Source organism: Coffea eugenioides, chromosome 8 (assembly GCF_003713205.1).
Source record: "Coffea eugenioides isolate CCC68of chromosome 8, Ceug_1.0, whole genome shotgun sequence".
NCBI classification, from domain to species: Eukaryota; Viridiplantae; Streptophyta; class Magnoliopsida; order Gentianales; family Rubiaceae; genus Coffea; species Coffea eugenioides.
In genome coordinates, this window is record NC_040042.1 from 22269102 (window position 1) to 22288046 (window position 18945).

The 18945-nt window shown below is 38.4% G+C and overlaps 1 protein-coding gene across 1 annotated transcript; it reads left to right on the forward strand.

The window, feature by feature from the left end:
• Positions 1–7609: 7609 nt before the first annotated feature.
• LOC113780413 lies at positions 7610–18558 on the forward strand. The gene is made up of 6 exons (XM_027326216.1): positions 7610–7670; positions 15370–16585; positions 16721–16771; positions 16852–16950; positions 17197–17361; positions 18178–18558. Exons 2-6 carry the CDS (start codon positions 15395–15397, stop codon positions 18325–18327), a joined length of 1656 nt encoding a protein of 551 aa, XP_027182017.1. The 5' UTR covers positions 7610–7670; positions 15370–15394; the 3' UTR covers positions 18328–18558.
• Positions 18559–18945: the final 387 nt, after the last annotated feature.

The window sequence follows — 18945 nt, forward strand, 5'->3', positions numbered from 1 at the left end:
GTACCCCTAGTCTCTCCCTTTGAACCTCTAGAATAATTTAATCATTCATTTGATAGCCCTCCCTAAAGATTGCAAACCCACACTAGAGCAAATTTTATCTCCAATTTATTATAAAAACAAAAGAAAAAAAAAAGTCAAAAGCCAAAGTGGAAAATTTTTTCAGTTTTAATACCCTCATACTGGGGCAAATATTGATAGAATGCGGTCTTAGGGTTTTTGAAACCTCTTTGAAGATTTGCTTTGAAGCCTTAACACTTCTTCTACACCCCACCTGACCCCATTATAAAAATCATAAAGTCCCGACCTCTGCCTTAGTGGTATTTCTAATAAAAATCACTTAATCAAATGGCAAATGATGTCAATACACCTTCACCATTTTTACCTGGGAAGGGTTGTCGTGCTGATGCCATCTTTTCTTTAAACACATTTTTGAGTTGATGGGTTGTCGACAATATTTGTTCATTAGGTGAAAATCCGAAAGGGCATCTTTTCAAAAAAAATAAAAAAACCAAAAAAAAAAAAAAAAAAAAAAGAAAAAATGAGAAAAAAAATACAACAAAAAAAGGAACAGCAAAAAAAAACCAACAAAAAAAGAAAAAAATAAAAAATACAAAAGGAAAAAAGGAAAAGAAAAAGAAAAAGGAGGGGTGACCTCAGTGAAAATCCGAAAGGTTAAAGTTATCAAAATAGAAGACATCAAAAGGGGCCAAATGTGACATATTCTTTTTCAAAGGCCATTCATTCAAATCTGGTCATTAGAAAAAGTTGATTTGTAATACAAAATGGAGTATGGCTGACTGATGCCAGAAAATTGAGAAGATTCAAAACAAGTTGTAGCACAACTCTTGAGGAGCAGTTTTGACATTGAAAGATCATACTTGCATGGTTCTCAGGGCCAAAAGGTGCACAAGGAATCACATGGTATTGGTATCATATATAATCACTCTTTTTGCATTTTCGAAAGTATGAAAAATGTGGCTTTCGTTAAACATGATTTACACTGGGGCGAAATGAGCTCCAATTTTGGTAATGCATTCCAAATAGACTTTGAAAAAAAAAAGTAAAAAAAAAAGAGAGCCCTACACCGGGGCAAATTTTGAAAACTTGTGATTTCAAAAGTTATTTCAAGACCGTTTTATTTCGTTGGATTTGGGTTTTATCCCACCAATCTCGACAGGTTCGAGTTTTATCCCACTAACCGTTTTTATGGCAGGCTTGGGTTGTATCCTACTGACTGATTTTATGGCAGGTTTGGATTTTATTCCACTGATCAATTTTACAGATTTTATGGCAGGTTTGGGTTTTATCCCATTGACCAATTTTACGACAGACTTGGGTTGTATCCCACTGACCTATTTTATGGCAGGATTGAATTTTATACCACTGACCGATTTTACTGCAGACTTGGGTTGTATCCCACTAACTGATTTTTATGGCAGGTTTGCATTTTATCCCACTGACCGATTTTGCGGCAGCCTTGGGTTGTATCTCACTGACCGATTTTCTTGAGTTGTATCCCACTGACCGAGTTTGGTGGGATAAAACCCGAGTCCAACAACATAAAAAACGGTCAGTGGGATAAAACCCAAACCTGCCGAGATTGGTGGGATAAAACCCAAACCTGCCATAAAATCGGTCAGTGGGATACAACCCAAGCATGCCGTAAAATCGGTTAGTGGGATACAACCCAAGCATGCCGTAAAATCGGTCAGTGGGATAAAATTCAAGCCTGCCATAAAATCGGTTAGTGGGATACAACTCAAGAAAATCAGTCAGTGGGACAAAATCCAAGCCTGCCATAAAATCGGTCAGTGGGATACAACTCAAGCCTGCCGTAAAATTGGTCAGTGGGATAAAACCCAAATCTGCCATAAAATCGGTTAGTGGGATACAACCCAAGCCTGCCGTAAAATCGGTCAATGGGATAAAACCCTCGGCAAGTTTGGATTTTATCCCACTGACCGATTTTCTTGAGTTGTATCCCACTGATCGATTTTATGGCAGGCTTGGATTTTATCCCATTGACTGATTTTCTCGGGTTGTATCCCACTGACCGATTTTATGACAGGCTTGAGTTTTATCCCACTGACCGATTTTACGGCAGGTTTGGGTTGTATCCCACTGACTGATTTTATGGCAGGTTTGGATTTTATCCCATTGACCAATTTTATGGCAGGTTTGGGTTGTATTTCACTAACCGATTTTATGGTAGGCTTGGATTTTATCCCTGACCAATTTTATGGCAGGTTTGGGTTTTATCCCACTGACCATTTTTATGTTGTTGGACTCAGGTTTTATCCCACCAAACTCTGCAGGTTCGGGTTTTATCCCACTGACCGTTTTTATGTTGTTGGATTTGGATTTTATCCCACCAATTTCGGCAGGTTCGGGTCTTACCCACTGACCGTTTTCTTAATTATTTGATTAAAAATTGTGCTTTATCATTCATTTTGTATTTCATGTTTAGAAGTTCTGAGAGTTCAAATTTTTTCGATTTTTGTAAAGATCACAAATGGTTAATGTACTTGTTTCATTGGAGTTCACTTGTATTCGAACTACGTTTGACCTGATTCGCATGGCGGATACGTAAGCAACTCTACATGAGTTCGGTCACGTTTTCTGTAACATTATTGCATCATTTTGTTTAATAATTTTAGTCAAATGTTGGCTTGTTATTTTAACTCAGACGCAGTTAGAAGCAACAGGTAAGTAATTTGGTGTCTACGTCTTTATCTTGAATTTCTTCGAAATTCTAGACAAAAGAGGGGCAAGCTGTAGATATCAAAATTTTGTCAAATTTTAATGTTTTCTTGATTATTTTCTATTTGATGGTTCATTTATTTTCTTACATTTTAATATATGTTTTTACTTTTTTTTTGTAGATTAAAAAAATCAAAAATCAAAAATCAAAAAAATATAAAAAGAAAATATAAATAAAAAGAGGCCATCATGATGTCTCTAGCCATCGACATCATGATGACACTTTTGACCAAGGAAGATGCAACGGACAGATTAAGGGGGCAGAAGGAAAACTTGCTCAAGAAGTCCCTGGCTCCTCTCGGTCTCAACTCTCTCAATTTTCTCGGCTAGGTTCAATGGGCAGAGAAAAAAAAAATTGCCTCAGAGGTCCTCGAAGGAGCAACGAAGCAGAAAAAATGGCAGAGGACTCGTCTCGACTCCTCTCTCTCTCTCTCTCCCTCACTGATTCTGAAGGAAGCAGAAGGGAAGAAGAAAAAAAATCTCTCAGCTCTCTCTCTCAAATTCTCCCTCTCATTTTTTAGCAAATAAAACACTCACTCTCAGGTTTTCTCTTGGACAGGGTAAGGCCAATAAAAACGGTTGAAGGCTCGTAATCTCATCAAATTTTAGTCAAGAGACTACAATCTTCATTGAGAGCCAATTTCACCCCCACTTAGTCACCATTTCAAGAGAGGTAACATCTTTTGTTATTTTAAATTTCTTTTATGTGCTCCAACGTGTTTTATGTGCAATTACATGTTTTGAGTGTTTTTCTTTTATTTATTATTATTCTTTTCTTTTATTATTATTATTCATTTTTAATTTCATTTATTTTATTTAATTTAATTTTTTATTTTTTGAGAGACATTTAAATGCCAAATTGTAATAGTTAGATTATTTTTTTTATTTTTTACCCCTTTAGATTGTAGTTAGGGCCCCGAATGTAATAGTTAAGTTTCTATTTATTTTTATTTGTTTGTGTGCTTGCATGCTTGTGTGATTACGTGTTTACTCGCTTCTTTAGGATATTTGCATCTAGATATTATGCTCACGTGTTATGTGATACGTGCTCTTATATGTTGATTTGTTTTAATTTATGTATTATTTATTTTACTATGTATTGTTAATGCATGACGTCACCACACTAGTCCAACGTTAGTTGTGGCTTCTCCTTCCGTTTACTTGCTAGTCCAATACTAATAAGGATTTTTAGAAATGGGCTAGTCCAACGCTAGACCTGTAGATCGTTCATGCATTAGATTCATCTTTTGTGTGATATTCATTACATTTTCATGCATATTTTATTTTTTAGGATTTTTCTCATTTGCATGATATTTCCTATTATATTATTTTACCCTATCCTCTATATGTGTTAATCATATCATTTAGAATTGTATTTCATTTAAGAAATTATGGAATAAGTGATTTCATTTGCTTGTTCATATTAGGAGAATTATTCTTTGAACATGGATATGGGTGATTCTAACTCTTTAGTTTAAATACCTCATTAATCCTTGTATAAGAAAATTATGTCACAAGTTTTCGCCTCCCGTGCCCATTATGTTGCATTCCTTTTTCTTTGATCACTTATACCTTATGTATATAATTTAATTTTCTTTTCTTTTCTTTTGATTTCATCATTCGCATATTCATGACCCCTTCAAGGAATTATTTTAGCTTTTGTAATTAATACGATTGGTATCAATTAAACCCTTAAATGGATGTTTTGTCCCTTTCGTATTTTATAAATTTAGATTTGCATCCATGTAGGAAACATCTAAATGTGATAAATTTAAGAGTTAGATTAAGAAAATTTTGACTAAACCACACAACTAGCTTAGATTAGGTTGAAAGAGTGTCTTAAGTTTGAGTTAATCGAATATTTGCCTTCCCTTTCTTCAACTGTGACTCCTGAACTCATTTTCTCTATTTTCAAAGATAGTTGTTGAAAAGGGTTTTTTTTATTTCATTTTATTTAAAAACACTTTTTGGGTGACTTGGTATACCCAAACTCAATACCAAGTGGCGACTCTTAATTTTTCTTAAAAACCCTTTTAGACTAAATTTTGGACTCAAATTGTCGCATTTTTAAAGTCCCATTTTAGGTCCCTTTTCACTTATTTTAAAATAAAATTACATCTTTTATAATACATTTTATTTTTCCATTGCGAAAAACGGGGTGCGACAGAAAACATACTTCATGCTTCCTAACATTATTCGCCACTATAAAGTCGAATGCAAGTACAAACCCATTTAACATCCTCTGTCCCACCATGAAAGTTTTCCTTTCCAACCTCAAACATGAGTAGCACAAAGACAACTACTTAAAATCATTCCAATATCTTTCTCCATAATTGATTGCTTTTGCCTTCTTTTAGAAGTTTTCTCTCCTGACAGTATCTCATATTTGTTTATAGGAAGCACCATGATGTCAAGTAAAGAATACTTCTCTTGTACCCTATATCAATCTGATATGATTCAATTCTACTCTCTGCCTGGAGTGAAATATAGAGGCTAATATACTCTGCTACTAAGACAACCAAAACCCAAGCTCGTACCCCTAAGAACCTGCAACATTTAATTCACCGCAGTTGAAGACATACTTAGAACAACCAAAGTACCATATATTTCCTTTTTTTTCCAATGCATAGGCAGACACAAACATACAGAGTTATAGAAAATCAAGCGCACTTCATAGAAAAAGATAAATGAATTCTTTCACATCTTGATAAATACTTCAAATGTATTCTAATCCTATGAACAACGTCTGCAAAGTGGTATCTTTAACGGGTTTTAAGCGACTTTCAAATCGAGCCATGAAAAATTAGTGTTATAAAATTGAAGACCATAATTACTCAAAATCCAAAGGAGCAACAATACCACAGCTTTTGAAGCTCTAATAAACCTTAGGTACATGTAACAACAGTAAGCAACTCAAACTACTGGATCAAATTTTAATCGAATTTGAGTCTTAAAAGCATAAAAAGGCATACAAAACAAAAAGTAAACTTGAAAGCTTACTCAAGTTCTTATCGAAGGGCATCAAAAAGCTCATTTTTTTTGTCTGCTTCTCTGTCCCTAGAGTATTGAAAACTTCACTCTACGCCACCATTATTACTGTGGTATTCTTCAATTCTTACCCAACTTTAGCAAAACAGGGCATTACTTGCACATTTGTAATTTGAAAAGAATCTAGTCATAGGCCAGAAATCTTGGAGGCGAGAAAAATAGCATAAATCAACCCAAAAAAAAATCCCAATCAAAATTTAGACTTCACCAATCAGTTAAAGAAATTATATGACACATTTTGGGTGTACACACAAAAGATACTTCAGAAGCCATATCTTTCCATCCAAAAGCTAAAAAAACAACCAGATTTATATTTCTTACTAAATTGCTAGAAGATTCTACAAAAAGAAAAGCTCAATCAAATAAAGAAATGCCAAATACATCATGATAAGCCAACGACCTTCCACAGCCTTCGTAATCAATCCCATGAACAACAAATTCTGCTTTTGCAAGACGATTCCAGGATCTGTTATAGCCATGATAAAATCATCATGTTAATGTTTATGTTCTTCTAAGACCTATATGTCTCACTGAAAACCTCAATCAAAGCACATTTAAGAGAAAATGAGAAATTTGGTGGCCTTCACAAGCCAACAAGAAAAGTAAAATCAAACGAAAAAAGGAAAATCACTGGCAAAAGTTAAGAGAAACAAAATCAGGGGTGGCATTGAATCAAGTAATAATATTCCAAAATGAACTACTAATCTACACTTGTGTGGATCTTCGATCGTCTAGAGGTTGTTTAGAAGCTTGAAGAGATTCCGAAGAGAAAAGTTTCAGAGGTTGGGAGATGCAGAATAAATACGAGCAAGAGCAGGAGAGAGAAAGAGAGGAAGAGGAAGGGAACGGATAGAGTTTGAGGAGAAGATGTGTATCTAACCCTAGAGGAATGGAGAAAGAAAATAGAGAGGAAAAGGAAAGGAGGAGATGAGAGACGGCGCCTCAAAGCTTGAGTGTGACTAAGGGTTAGAAGAACATATTCAGCAGCCATAATACAAAACGCCATCGTACCATGAAACTCAGCTAAAGAGCACGTGACCAGCACGAGGGCCGACGAAAACTTCAGACCTAAACCAATCCTTGGCTCTTATTCTATATATGTTGATAAGCGGTTGTTGGACGTAAAATTGAATCCGAGCTTCTACTAACCTTGCCAGTTGAACCAAGTGGCACATTGTTTTTACATAATGCGTATAGAGTTAATATTTCATGGCATAAAATACAAACCTGTGATATTTCAAGGGGTATATTACAATTAACTCGGGCTATAACTAGGGATGTAAGCGAGTCGAGCTAGTCGCGAGTTTGGTCAATGACTTGGCTTGAACTCGGTCAAACTGAGTTCGAGCCGAGTCTCGACCTACTCGAGTACATATTCGAGTCGAGTTCGAGTCAGAATTTTACAGCTCGTGGCTCGACGAGCATATAATTTAAATAATATATATTATAATTATAAAATGACCGTTATGGGTATAATTTATACTGAATTTACAAGTAAAGTATCGAGTCAAAAAGCTTGATTACTCGACTTGAGTCTCGAGCTTTTAAAGATTTCCTCGAGTCAAGTTCGAGTTTGAGATTTTTTGACTCGATCGAGTTTGAGCCAAATTATTTATAGATCGAGTCGAGCTCGAGTATTGCTTGGTTCGATTACATACCTAGCTATAACTATGACTTCTTTCTTCTGGTTCTCCTTTTAAAAGAGTAGTAGCCGTCCTCTAGCCTTGGAGGACGGATCGTTGCATACTCAACACGTTTCTTTCCTATCTTTTATTCCCTTTCTTTCTCTCTAATAAAAAACTAAAAAAAGGCCTTCTCCTCTTGCCATAGTGTTCAGTGATCATAAGTTCATAACAAGAAAGGTAGAGAACGAAAAGTTTGTTATTTTTTTTCAGATGATTAACCAGTAAAGACCCGGTACCAATTTTTGGCAGCTACAATTGGGTTTTTATTGGGTGTTCTGATATGGGTTTGCTCTGTTTGTCTTCGTTCATATGTGAAATTTTGTTTTGTATTGGAGCTGTTATGGTATTGGACCAATATGCAGCAATGGTGACAGATTACTTGCAGCAGAAGTGAATTAACCCTTGACAATTCTGAATGGAACAGGAAATGGTAATGAATATTGGAACTTCAGTTTCTGATTGACAATAGGTAGATCAATTACAGAAATAGAATCAATGGATTTAGGATCGAAAAGGAAAGATTGAAGGAATTGAAAGAGAAAAGAGAGGGAAATTGGCAGAGCCAATTTCTGTTACAATCAATGGAAATAATATGGCAAAAAATCTATGCTAACTCCCGGATTCTTCAGCCTTTATGTCATTTTCAGGCTAACTAACTTCTAAACGAGCTAATCAGGTGAGGCCACGTGGAACATCTAGAATCATCAGCTCCACTTGCGCCAAATAGAAGCATAATTCTGTTATGTCAGGTAGAAGGCGTGGTTTGCAAGTCACGCCTTTCTTCTTCAAGTTGAGCAGCTGCGCCATCCATACAAACTGGAGCACGCCTTCTTCCTTCTGCAAGCTGGAACACGCCTTTCTAGTAATCTAAGTCACGATTTCTGTAATTCCCTCATACTCCATGACAGAGCTTCCCCCTTTATAGAATCTTGTCCTCAAGATTGGAAAGGAGGGAATTGTTTCCTAATTTTCTCTGCAAATTCCCAAGTTGCCTCTGCTGGATCTGTTCCCCACCAATGTACCAGCCATTGAACAGCAGCTGCGTTCTTTCTCTTGACTGTCCTTCGTTCTAGCACTGCAACTGGTTCGATCCTTAAGTGCCCCCTCCCATCTGTTTCTGGTAGTTGTAAGACAGGCGTGGTCTGGTCCCCAACCTTCTTCTTCAGCAGAGAGACATGGAATACAGGATGAATCCTGGAATCTGCTGGCAATCTTAGCTTGTATGCAACCTCCCCCATCTTTCCTATTACTTCATATGGCCCATAGTAACGTGCTGATAACTTAGTGTTACCTCTCATGGCCACTGAACTTTGTCTGTAAGGTTGTAACCTCAGGTACACCCAATCTCCTATATTAAACCTTCTTTCACTCTGCTCTCGTCTGCATACTTTTTCATTCTTTCCTGAGCTAGCTTTAGGTTCTGCTGCAGTATGATGTCAACCTTGTGTCTCTCCCTCAAGTAGTCCCCAACAACAGCTACCTTGGCCTGAGTGTATGGCCCTATAGCTAATTGAGGGGGTGCCTGCCCATATAGAGCCTCAAAAGGGGTCATTTGGATGGCCGTGTGGTAGCTGGTGTTGTACCACCATTCAGCCATAGACAACCAATGATTCCATTTCTTTGGTTCCAAATGTGAAAAACACCTGAGATACATTTCCAGTACCTGATTGACCCTTTCAGTTTGGCCATCAGACTGTGGATGGTAGGCGGTACTGTGGTCCAGTGTAGCTCCCAAGAGTGTAAACATTTCTCCCCAGAACTGACTGGTGAAGACCCTGTCTCTGCCTGATAGCATACTCTGGGGTATTCCATGCAACTTGACCACTCCATCTAGAAAAATCCTGGCAATCCATGGGGCATCATAAGGATGTGAGGTGCTTAGAAAGTGAGCATACTTAGTGTATCTGTCCACTACTACCATGATGGTATCCTTCCCTTCAGAGTTAGGTAATCCTTCAATGAAATCCATAGTGATGTGGCTCCAAGGGTACTGTGGAACTGGTAGGGGTTGTAGGAGCCCTGGATAGGATACGTGCTCCTCCTTACACTTCCTGCAGACATCACATTCCAGGATTGCTGTCTTGATGTCTCTGTGCATGCCTGGCCAGTAGAACAATTGCTTGGCTCTCATGAAACTTGCCTGGATTCCAGAATGTCCCCCCAATTGGGAGTCATGTAAGGTGTTGATCAGTTTTTTCCTTATCTCTCCTCCTGATCCACTACTACCCTTCCTTTAAACTTCAGTATACCATTCTGATAGCTGTGGTTGGCAATCAGGTCTGGTTTTAGTAAAACTTCCCTGATGATATTGTGTGCCCAGTCATCTCCTTGGTAGCTACTAATCACCTCCTTGATCCATTCCGGTACTATGGTAGTTATTGCAGTGCACTCCAAGCCTGGATCCCCCCTCCTGGAAAGGCCATCTGCTACCACATTCTCCATACCTTTCTTGTAGTGGATCTCATAACTCATCCCCATGAGCTTGGTCAACCACTTCTGCTGCAAGGGAGTGGTGATTCTTTGCTCCAATAGGTACTTTAAGCTCGGTTGATCAGTGTTGATGATGAAGTGCTGGCCCTCCAGGTAGTGCCTCCATTTGGTAACTGCTGTAACCAGTGCCAGTAGTTCCTTCTCATAGATAGATAGCCCCATATTCCTTGGCCCCAAACCTTGACTGATATAGGCTAAAAGTCTCCTGTTCTGCATTAATACTGCCCCTATCCCATTGTAACAGGCATCAGTTTCTATTACAAAGGGTTGGTTGAAGTCAGGAAGAGCCAGGACAGGTGTGCCACACATGGCCCCTTTGAGCTTCTGAAATGCCTCCTCTGCTTCTGGTCCCCATTGGAAGCTGTCTTTCTTCAATAGTGCAGTCAATGGTCTGGCTATACTACCATAACCCTTAACAAATCTCCTATAGTACCCAGTCAGGCCTAGGAATCCCCTTAGCTGTTTCACATTTTCTGGTTTAGGCCACTTCACCATACCTTCAATTTTCTCAGGATCAGCTTTTACTCCTTCAGCAGATATGATGTGGCCCAAGTACTCCACTTGTGTTTGAGCAAAGGCACATTTGCTCCTTTTGGCATACAGTTGGTGTTCTTTGAGGATGTCCAGAACTTCTGTGACATGCTTCAGATGTTCCTGCAAACTCGAGCTATATATCAATATGTCATCAAAGAATACTAGCACAAACCTCCTCAGCTGTTTTTGAAATACATGGTTCATCAGACTTTGGAAAGTAGTAGGGGCATTGGTGAGCCCAAATGGCATCACCCTGAACTCGTAGAGCCCTTGATGAGTTCTAAATGCAGTTTTGGGAATGTCTGCTGCCTGTACTCTGATCTGGAAGTATCCTGCCCTTAAATCTATCTTGGTGAAGTATTTGGAACCAGACAATTCATCCAAAAGTTCGTCAATAAGGGGTATAGGGTATTTGTTCTTGACTGTCAGCTCATTTAACTGCCTATAATCAACACAGAATCTCCAGGTGCCATCCTTCTTCTTTACCAGAAGTACAGGGGATGCAAAGGGGCTGTTACTGTGCTGGTTGATACCATTTCCCAACATTTCTTGCACGAGCCTCTCAATCTCTGTCTTTGGAATATAGGGACATCTGTATGGCCTGATCTGGAAAGGTTTGGCCCCCTCCCTGAGGGTAATGGAGTGATCATGACTTCTCTCAGGGGGTAGTCCCTGGGGTTCCATGAATATATCCTCAAAATTCTGTAATAATTCCTCCATTTCTGGGGGCATGTCAGCACTATCAGGTTTCTCTTCTTCAGCTGCCCTCAGTTGTGCCATGATCCCATAGGCTTGTTTTCTAGCCCATTTGTGCAGTCTGCTACCTTTGATCAACCTTAGCTGTACCTGATCCTTCTCACCCTTCAGTTCCACCTGCTGTTTTCCTCTCCTAAACTTCACACTTAGTCCCTTGAAATCAAATTCCATAGGACTGAATCTGGCAAGCCAATCCACTCCCAGCACCATATCACATCCCCCTAACTTCAGTGTATTAAACTGGTGCTGGAATTCATAGCCTTGCATCTTCTATACTACAGGCTTAGCTAGGCTGTTGGACTGTACTCTTTCCCCATTAGCTACCTTAACAACTAGGGGTGGACTACTACTAACCAGTTTCAGATTGCTAGCCAGTTGTACATCCAGGAAACAGTGAGTGCTACCACTGTCAATAAGTACAGTGATAGTTCTCCCTTTTACTAACCCCTTTAGTGTAATAGTTTTGTGCTCACTACCCCCTGCTAGAGCATTGATGGAGATTTCCATATGTTCATCCCCAATTTGGCCCTCAATGCAATCGTAGAAAACTTCAGATTCAGCCTCCTTCCCTCCCTCACTGGCCACAGGGTTCTCACTATCATCGTGTGCTAGCAGGAGATGGATGTGGGATTGTCTACATATGTGGCCAAGTGTGTATGGTTCAGCACATTTATAACATAGTCCTTTCTCTCTCCTTAGGTTGAACTCACTAGGGGTGATCTTTTTGAACTGGTTAGTGTTGTTGTTTGGGGTCCTGTAGTTGTCTGTGGGAGGTTTATCTGAGGATCTGGATGTGGTGGGGTTCCATTTGTTATGGCTCTGGGGGTGGAAAGGGGTTCTGTGTGTCTGGGAGCTGTTAGGTAGGGGTTTGTGAAACTTTTGCATAGCTTTTAGGTTCTTTTCTTGTAGCTTGGCTGCTTCAATTGCATCCGCCAGGGTTAGAGGTTTGGCCATTTTAACCATATTGACTATTTCTTCCCTTAAACCACTCAGGAAGCATGCTTTATAGTAGGAATCAGACAAATGTGGGAGGGAAGGCATTACCAGTGCTTTGAGCAGCTCGAACTTTTCCAGATAGTCTGCTATGGATCCATCCTGCCTAAGCTTGTTGAATTCTTCAATAGCTTCCTCTGGTGTACCTTCCCCAAACCTTTTACACAAAGCAGTAGCCAGTTCTGTCCATGGTATGGTTCCCCTGCCACTGAATACCCCGTGGAACCAAGTATCAGCTCTGTCCCTCAGGTATAGCTCAGCAATCTCAGTTTTCATGTTCTCCTCCACTCCATTGATCTTGAAGAACTTGTTAGCCTTACGGATCCATTCCCTGGGATTATCTCCTGTGAAGTTAGGTAACTCCACTTTAGGCATTCTGGTGTAGGATCTAGCTTCTCTCCACTCTGATCTGCCACAGCCTTCTTCCTGTGTTGCTTCCTTCTTAGGTCCTTCAATGGAGTTACTGCTTTCTGCCTCCTTGTCCTTGTCATTGAATTTTGCCATCATCTGAGCCATCATAGCCATCATACTTTCATATTTTTTATCTAGATTTTTGAGAGTTCGTTCTGTGCTTTCTTGTCTATGCCCCAACACTTTGACCACACTGCCTAGCTCTGAGATATCCTTCTTTAGCACCTCCTCCTGAGATTTTGTCATCCCAATGGCTCGTAGCTAAGCTCTGATACCACTGTTATGGTATTGGACCAATATGCAGCAATGGTGACAGATTACTTGCAGCAGAAGTGAATTAACCCTTGACAATTCTGAATAGAACAGGAAATGGTAATGAATATTGGAACTTCAATTTCTGATTGACAATAGGTAGATCAATTACAGAAACAGAATCAACGGATTTAGGATTGAAAAGGAAAGATTGAAGGAATTGAAAGAGAAAAGAGAGGGAAATTGGCAGAGCCAATTTCTGTTACAATCAATGGAAATAATATGGCAAAAAATCTATGCTAACTCCCGGATTCTTCAGTCTTTATGGCATTTCCAGACTAACTAACTTCTAAACGAGCTAATCAGGTGAGGCCACGTGGAACATCTAGAATCATCAGCTCCACTTGCGCCAAACAGAAGCATAATTCTGTTATGTCAGGTAGAAGGCGTGATTTGCAAGTCACGCCTTTCTTCTTCAAGTTGAGCAGCTGCGCCATCCATACAAACTGGAGCACGCCTTCTTCCTTCTGTAAGCTGGAACACGCCTTTCTTGTAATCTAAATCACGACTTCTGTAATTCCCTCATACTCCATGACAGGGTTCCTGATGAGCAAAACGGGAAAAGAATCTAGTCCTTAGTCTGTATTGTTAAATTATTCTTTTCCATCAAATAAAGTTGGAATGGATTGATCGTTATGAGTTAGTTCTGTTAATTGATTTCTTAAGTAATGTTTACTTGAAGATTGGCCTATGAAGATACGAATTTTTCGTTTGTTTGATTTTTTTTATTTGGTTTTTGTCTTGATTGTTATTTGATGGTTGATGTTTTTATGCAACATATGTGGGTTTCTTGGTTTTCTGTTGAATAAGTTGGTAATAGGATTATTTTAGAGAAGCCAACTTTATTTGCTTTAGTTAAAGAGTAAATTGGTGGGAACCTTTTTCTGTTTATAATCAAGAGCTTTTGATGCCATATTTTGTGGAAAGTTTGTCCTTTGACCATCCTTTTTTTTTCTTTTTTTCTTTTCGTTTCTTTTTTTGTCCTTTACAGGTTTCGTCATTCAATTGAACAGTATTTGCAGTATGCTGATTGTTATATGACTTGCTTTTGTATTTGAGTATCTATAATCATATGATTACTAATCGTAATGGAGGTGTTCTCTAATAAGCCACTTTTGTTTGTGTATTACGTGATATTTGTCTGCAACTTTCTTTTTCCGGAAACTGCATCTATCTACTTGTTTGAGGAAAATGAAGGTTGCTGTATGATTTCCATATCTGTGTGTTCTACAGGAATTTCTTGTGTTTAAGCTCTTCAATTCATTTGGAGGAGATCTTGCCTTTTGTATATATAAGTACTGTTAGTTGCCGTGTTGCTTTAATCTGTGTTGTTGCTATAGTAAGAATAGATCTCCAGTGAGCCTTTATGTTACCTGAACTCTGGCTTACCTTAATGGAAGATGGATTCCCTTGTTGTTTATGTACCTCATTTACATGCTCAGCCCTACTATCTTATTCTAGTGATGTGGAATCGCCTTCCCTCCCCACAGTTATTAGGCAGTAAAACCACAACTAGGATGCAATTTATGAGTTGAGTTTTCCTGCTCCTTTATGGTAATTTGGCTGTTACTAATGTAGGAAAAGAATTTAGCTAATTAATGATAATTATCGTTTTATGTCTGATTGGGGTCTTTATCCAAAACTTTCCTCTAGGTGCCTATGAATACCCCAGAATGTCATGTGAACCACAATATATCATTGGCTAAACTGATTTCTTGAGCAAAAATACTATGTGAATTTTTCCCCCCATTGGCATTTCTGCCTGTCTTTTTTGTTTCAATGTTGCTCCCCTCTTGAAGATGAGCGATGTTTATCATTGGGTTTGTTTGGATTGTAAGTTATTTGGGATTATTTGAGATATTTTTACTGTAGCACTTTTTGTGATGTGATGTATGTGAGATAAAAAGGTAATTGGGAAGATAAAAATGTGTATTGGAAATTGTAATGATGATGTAAGCAAATAAAACTGGGTAAATAATGCTCAATCCAAACAAACCCTTATGTTTTCCCTTCTATTGAATATGGCTTCTCATGTTCATTATAACAGGAATTTCTCTGAGTGTACATAATTACTTCCAGTTTCTTATATGAGATGCTTGCTTCCTGAACTTAATCTGGAATCTACTCATAGAGTACATTAGTTTTTGTTACTCGATAATTTGAAGCTTAACTTTGCTGGAATTAATTGCTGCTATCTTTGTCATTGGTAAATTGGTTAACCACAATTCATTGTTTTAATACTTGTCTAAATGCTGTTCAACTACAATTTTTTTTTTTTAAATAATCTCTTTTCGCTTGTAAGGGAGCTGGTTTTATGTTAATTTAGATGTCAAACCTATATGAAGGTCTTGACTTCTTCAATATGTTATTGCTCATACAGGAATAAGGGTAGATAGTAAAGTAAGATGGATGAGTTTTCTGGTAGGAGACACAGAGTTGGGGTGGTTGTCCCCAAAAAAGGATCTAGTCTTGTTTCCAGGGATGCCATTGATAAAAGAGAACAAAATGCTGAATTTTGCAATCGTATTGGATGCAATGGAAGACTTAAATATGGAAAGAGTAATCAAAGTAATTGTGCTGAGAAATACAAAAATTCAAGGCCTTCCTGTCATTCTTCAAATGGCAAGCAGATCACTGGGAGCTCCTCAAGGACTTGTTTTCCAATTACTAATGGAAGAAAATCACGACATGATTCTGATTCTTATAGGAAATCTTCGTCTAACTTAGACAATGATTCTGCAGAATCTTGTGGTGTTCGTTATGAGCCAGCTGTTACAGAACAGAACCCTTTAGTAAGTAGGAATCACACAGTACATCAGCCTGATTTACAAGATTCAAGTGCTGGTAAAGTCACACTGACAGAAGTAGGGAGTTTGACCACAGGATCAAATAATAAATCTCATAGAATAATTCGTCACAAGCCTCCATCTGGCTGTCAAAAGCCTCTTCCTGGTCCCTCTGTTACATCTGTTATTTCTACATCAAATAGTATAGCTTCAGGGACTAGGAAGTACAATGGGGGTTGGTATGGTTTGAGAAATTTAAGATGCAACTCCATATCTGATGTTATCCCACAAGGTGGTTCAGCCTCAGAATCTAAGGTTAAGAGGGATGTTTTAAGAAAAAGAAGTCCTGAAGGACAAATTGGTGCATCTTCTTCCGGAAAAAGAGGTAACATGGCTTGTTCTGAAGATGGACATGTCGCCGCCTCCAATACAGGAATTTCTGTCACTGGCTCAAGACATGGTAGAAGCTGGGTTTCAAATACTGATTCTCGCACTGCATCTCTGAGGACTCGGAGGGCATTGAACTCAAATACTAGGATCGGGCTTTCAAATATTGACAACAGAAATGCTTTATTAACCAGTGAATCCAGTAGCAGTATTGCACAATTATCTAGACCTGAAACTCCTAATAGTGCTAATTTACATAGTTTATCACATCAATCTTCCATAGAAGGTTCTTCAAATGCTTCAAGCTCCTGTGGACTATCTGTGAGAACTGGTGGCAATGGAACTGGTATAATGTCCTTGATGCCCACAGAGCATGGTATTACTCATGCTTTCCAGCGACATAACCTGAATGGAGTTGCTGAGGTACTTCTCTGGTTCATCTGAAGAACTACACTCCTTTCTCACTTATGTGATTAACAGAGAACTCAATACTTCAGTTCTGTTTTCTTGATCTTGCCTTGGCAATTTTGTGTAACTTGTATTATTTTGTTGGAGCAGGTACTATTAGCTCTTGAGAGAATTGGGGAGGATGAAGAGCTGAACTATGAGGTACTCAATCTTTGGTAACTTTATGATTTGTGCAGATTGGCATTTGTATGTTGACTTTACTTCTTATCCATTTGACTCAGCAATTACTTGCTTTGGAGAACGATTTATTTCTTGGCCACCTTAGCTTCTACGACCACCACAGAGATATGAGATTAGATATTGATAACATGTCATATGAGGTAGGCTATCATAAGATGCAATAGATTGGAATCACTAAGTACAATATTGTTCTAACTACTTTTTATTCCTTTTCTGGCTAACCAGATCGTACGAACTTGAATTTATAACAATTGTCTTTTAAATCAGCATTTTTTTGTTACTCATGAAAGTTTTCTCATTTGTTTCTTGGCTATAAAATTGGTGCCGCTGATGTACAATGACCTCTTTTCATACTTCTCGACTATTTTTGTACTCCTTTTTGACAGGAATTACTTGCTTTAGAGGAGAGGATGGGTACTGTGAGCACAGCACTCTCGGAAGAGGCATTTGCTAAATGCATCACGAAAAGCATGTACCAGACTGCTACGGTAGATGTTGGGGCCTCTGGATGTAATGAGGATGAAGCTGATATTAAATGCAGTATTTGCCAGGTGGTGTCCTCATTACCAAATATATGCTTTAGAAATTATGCTTTTGGTTTGGATGTGCTTTGATTGGAATTATAGTTACCGTTAAAAAAGTTGTTGGCCCTCAAAATGGAAGCAGCCTAACTTTAGCATAGAATTACCATCAGTGCTCATCCTAGATGAGAGATTTTAAGGTAAGCTTGGATTAAGTTGGTAATGTTGGCCAGTATTTCTAAAAAGAGCTCTAGTGGAAGTAGGTTTTTTTTTTTTTTGAAAAAATGAATTCCCTAAGAAACGGACCAGAATATAAATTGGACAAATGCGGTACTCCACCTCTCCCCCCCCCCCCCAAAAAAGAAAAAAAGGAAGAAAAGAAAGGAAGGCCAAAGATGAATAAAGAGAATGTTTATTGTGAAGACTTAAATGTGTGTGCATGCTTGCCTGTGTCTCTTCTGGGTGAACCTCAGTAAATTTGCTTCAAATTCAACTTAGCTGATGATGACGATGAGCCTTCTGTTTCAGCTGCATCAATTTGGTTGTGCATATTATGTATAATTTATTGAGATTGGCACTGAGTGAAACCAGTTCTCTGTGATGCATTATTCTTGATTGTTCCAACAATGACGCATAAATAGCTCACAACAAATTTGATAATGCTACAAGTTTCCTGGTTTAGAATTAGGCCTATTTGAATGCCTGCAGAATATCCGATGCCTCATCTATGTTTTCCTATGGTGGATGATTTTCTTGATTTGCTAGAATTGTTTCCCATCTATTGGTTATACTTGAATTCTTTCCATGCACACTCAAAAACATTGATGAAAAGCATCTACTTTGCAGGAAGAGTATGCGGTTGGAGATGAAATTGGGAAACTGGGATGTGAACATGGTTATCACGTGGCATGTATACAGCAGTGGTTGCGGTTGAAGAATTGGTGTCCCATTTGCAAGGCTTCAGCTGCAACATCCCAGTCTTCTTTGTCGTCCTAGGCAGGCTCAAGTGCCAAACAGTATAAGGACGCTAAATAGCATACCCATGTACAGATTACAGTCTGGTCATGCTTTTGCACCTCCTCCTTTTTCTCATTTTTTTTTCTTCTGATATTAATACTTCTTCGCTACATTCAGTTTAGTAAGCAATAACTACAGGTCATTGGCTCTGTAACGAATTCTAGATTTTTCTTTTCAATAAAATTTTAGCTCATCTGCTTCAATATCTAAGCGATTTGGTGTTTATACTAAGGACACGTGTGATCTAAAATGGTTAATTGGGTGGTGATATTGTTAAAATATGATAGACCTGGTGCTGAAGTATCAAAGCTCGTAGAGATATCAAAGACTTGTTTAATGATTGTGTAATAAAGTATAGGTGTTTCATAACGTGTTGGTTAAAATGATATTGTCATTAACATATATATAAAAGAGCGAATGCCATGGCTCAAAAGAGGTGCTTGTGTTGGTGATGTGGCCTAGGTTATTGGCTAGAGAGTGTTCGTCCAAAAGTCTGTGCACGTGAGTTTACTTTGGATTCCATTGTGCCTTCAAAAAAAAAAAAAAAAAGGTACTATGACGGATGTTTACCACCGTTTCCCATCTCGCTTTCTCTAT

Coding starts and splice junctions, on each gene's coding strand:
- LOC113780413 (XM_027326216.1), top strand. CDS start 15,395: ATGGATGAGTTTTCTGGTAGGAGACACAGAGTTGGGGTGGTTGTCCCC. Junction 16,772..16,851: donor ATGAAGAGCTGAACTATGAG/GTACTCAATCTT, acceptor CATTTGACTCAG/CAATTACTTGCTTTGGAGAA. Junction 17,362..18,177: donor TTAAATGCAGTATTTGCCAG/GTGGTGTCCTCA, acceptor TCTACTTTGCAG/GAAGAGTATGCGGTTGGAGA.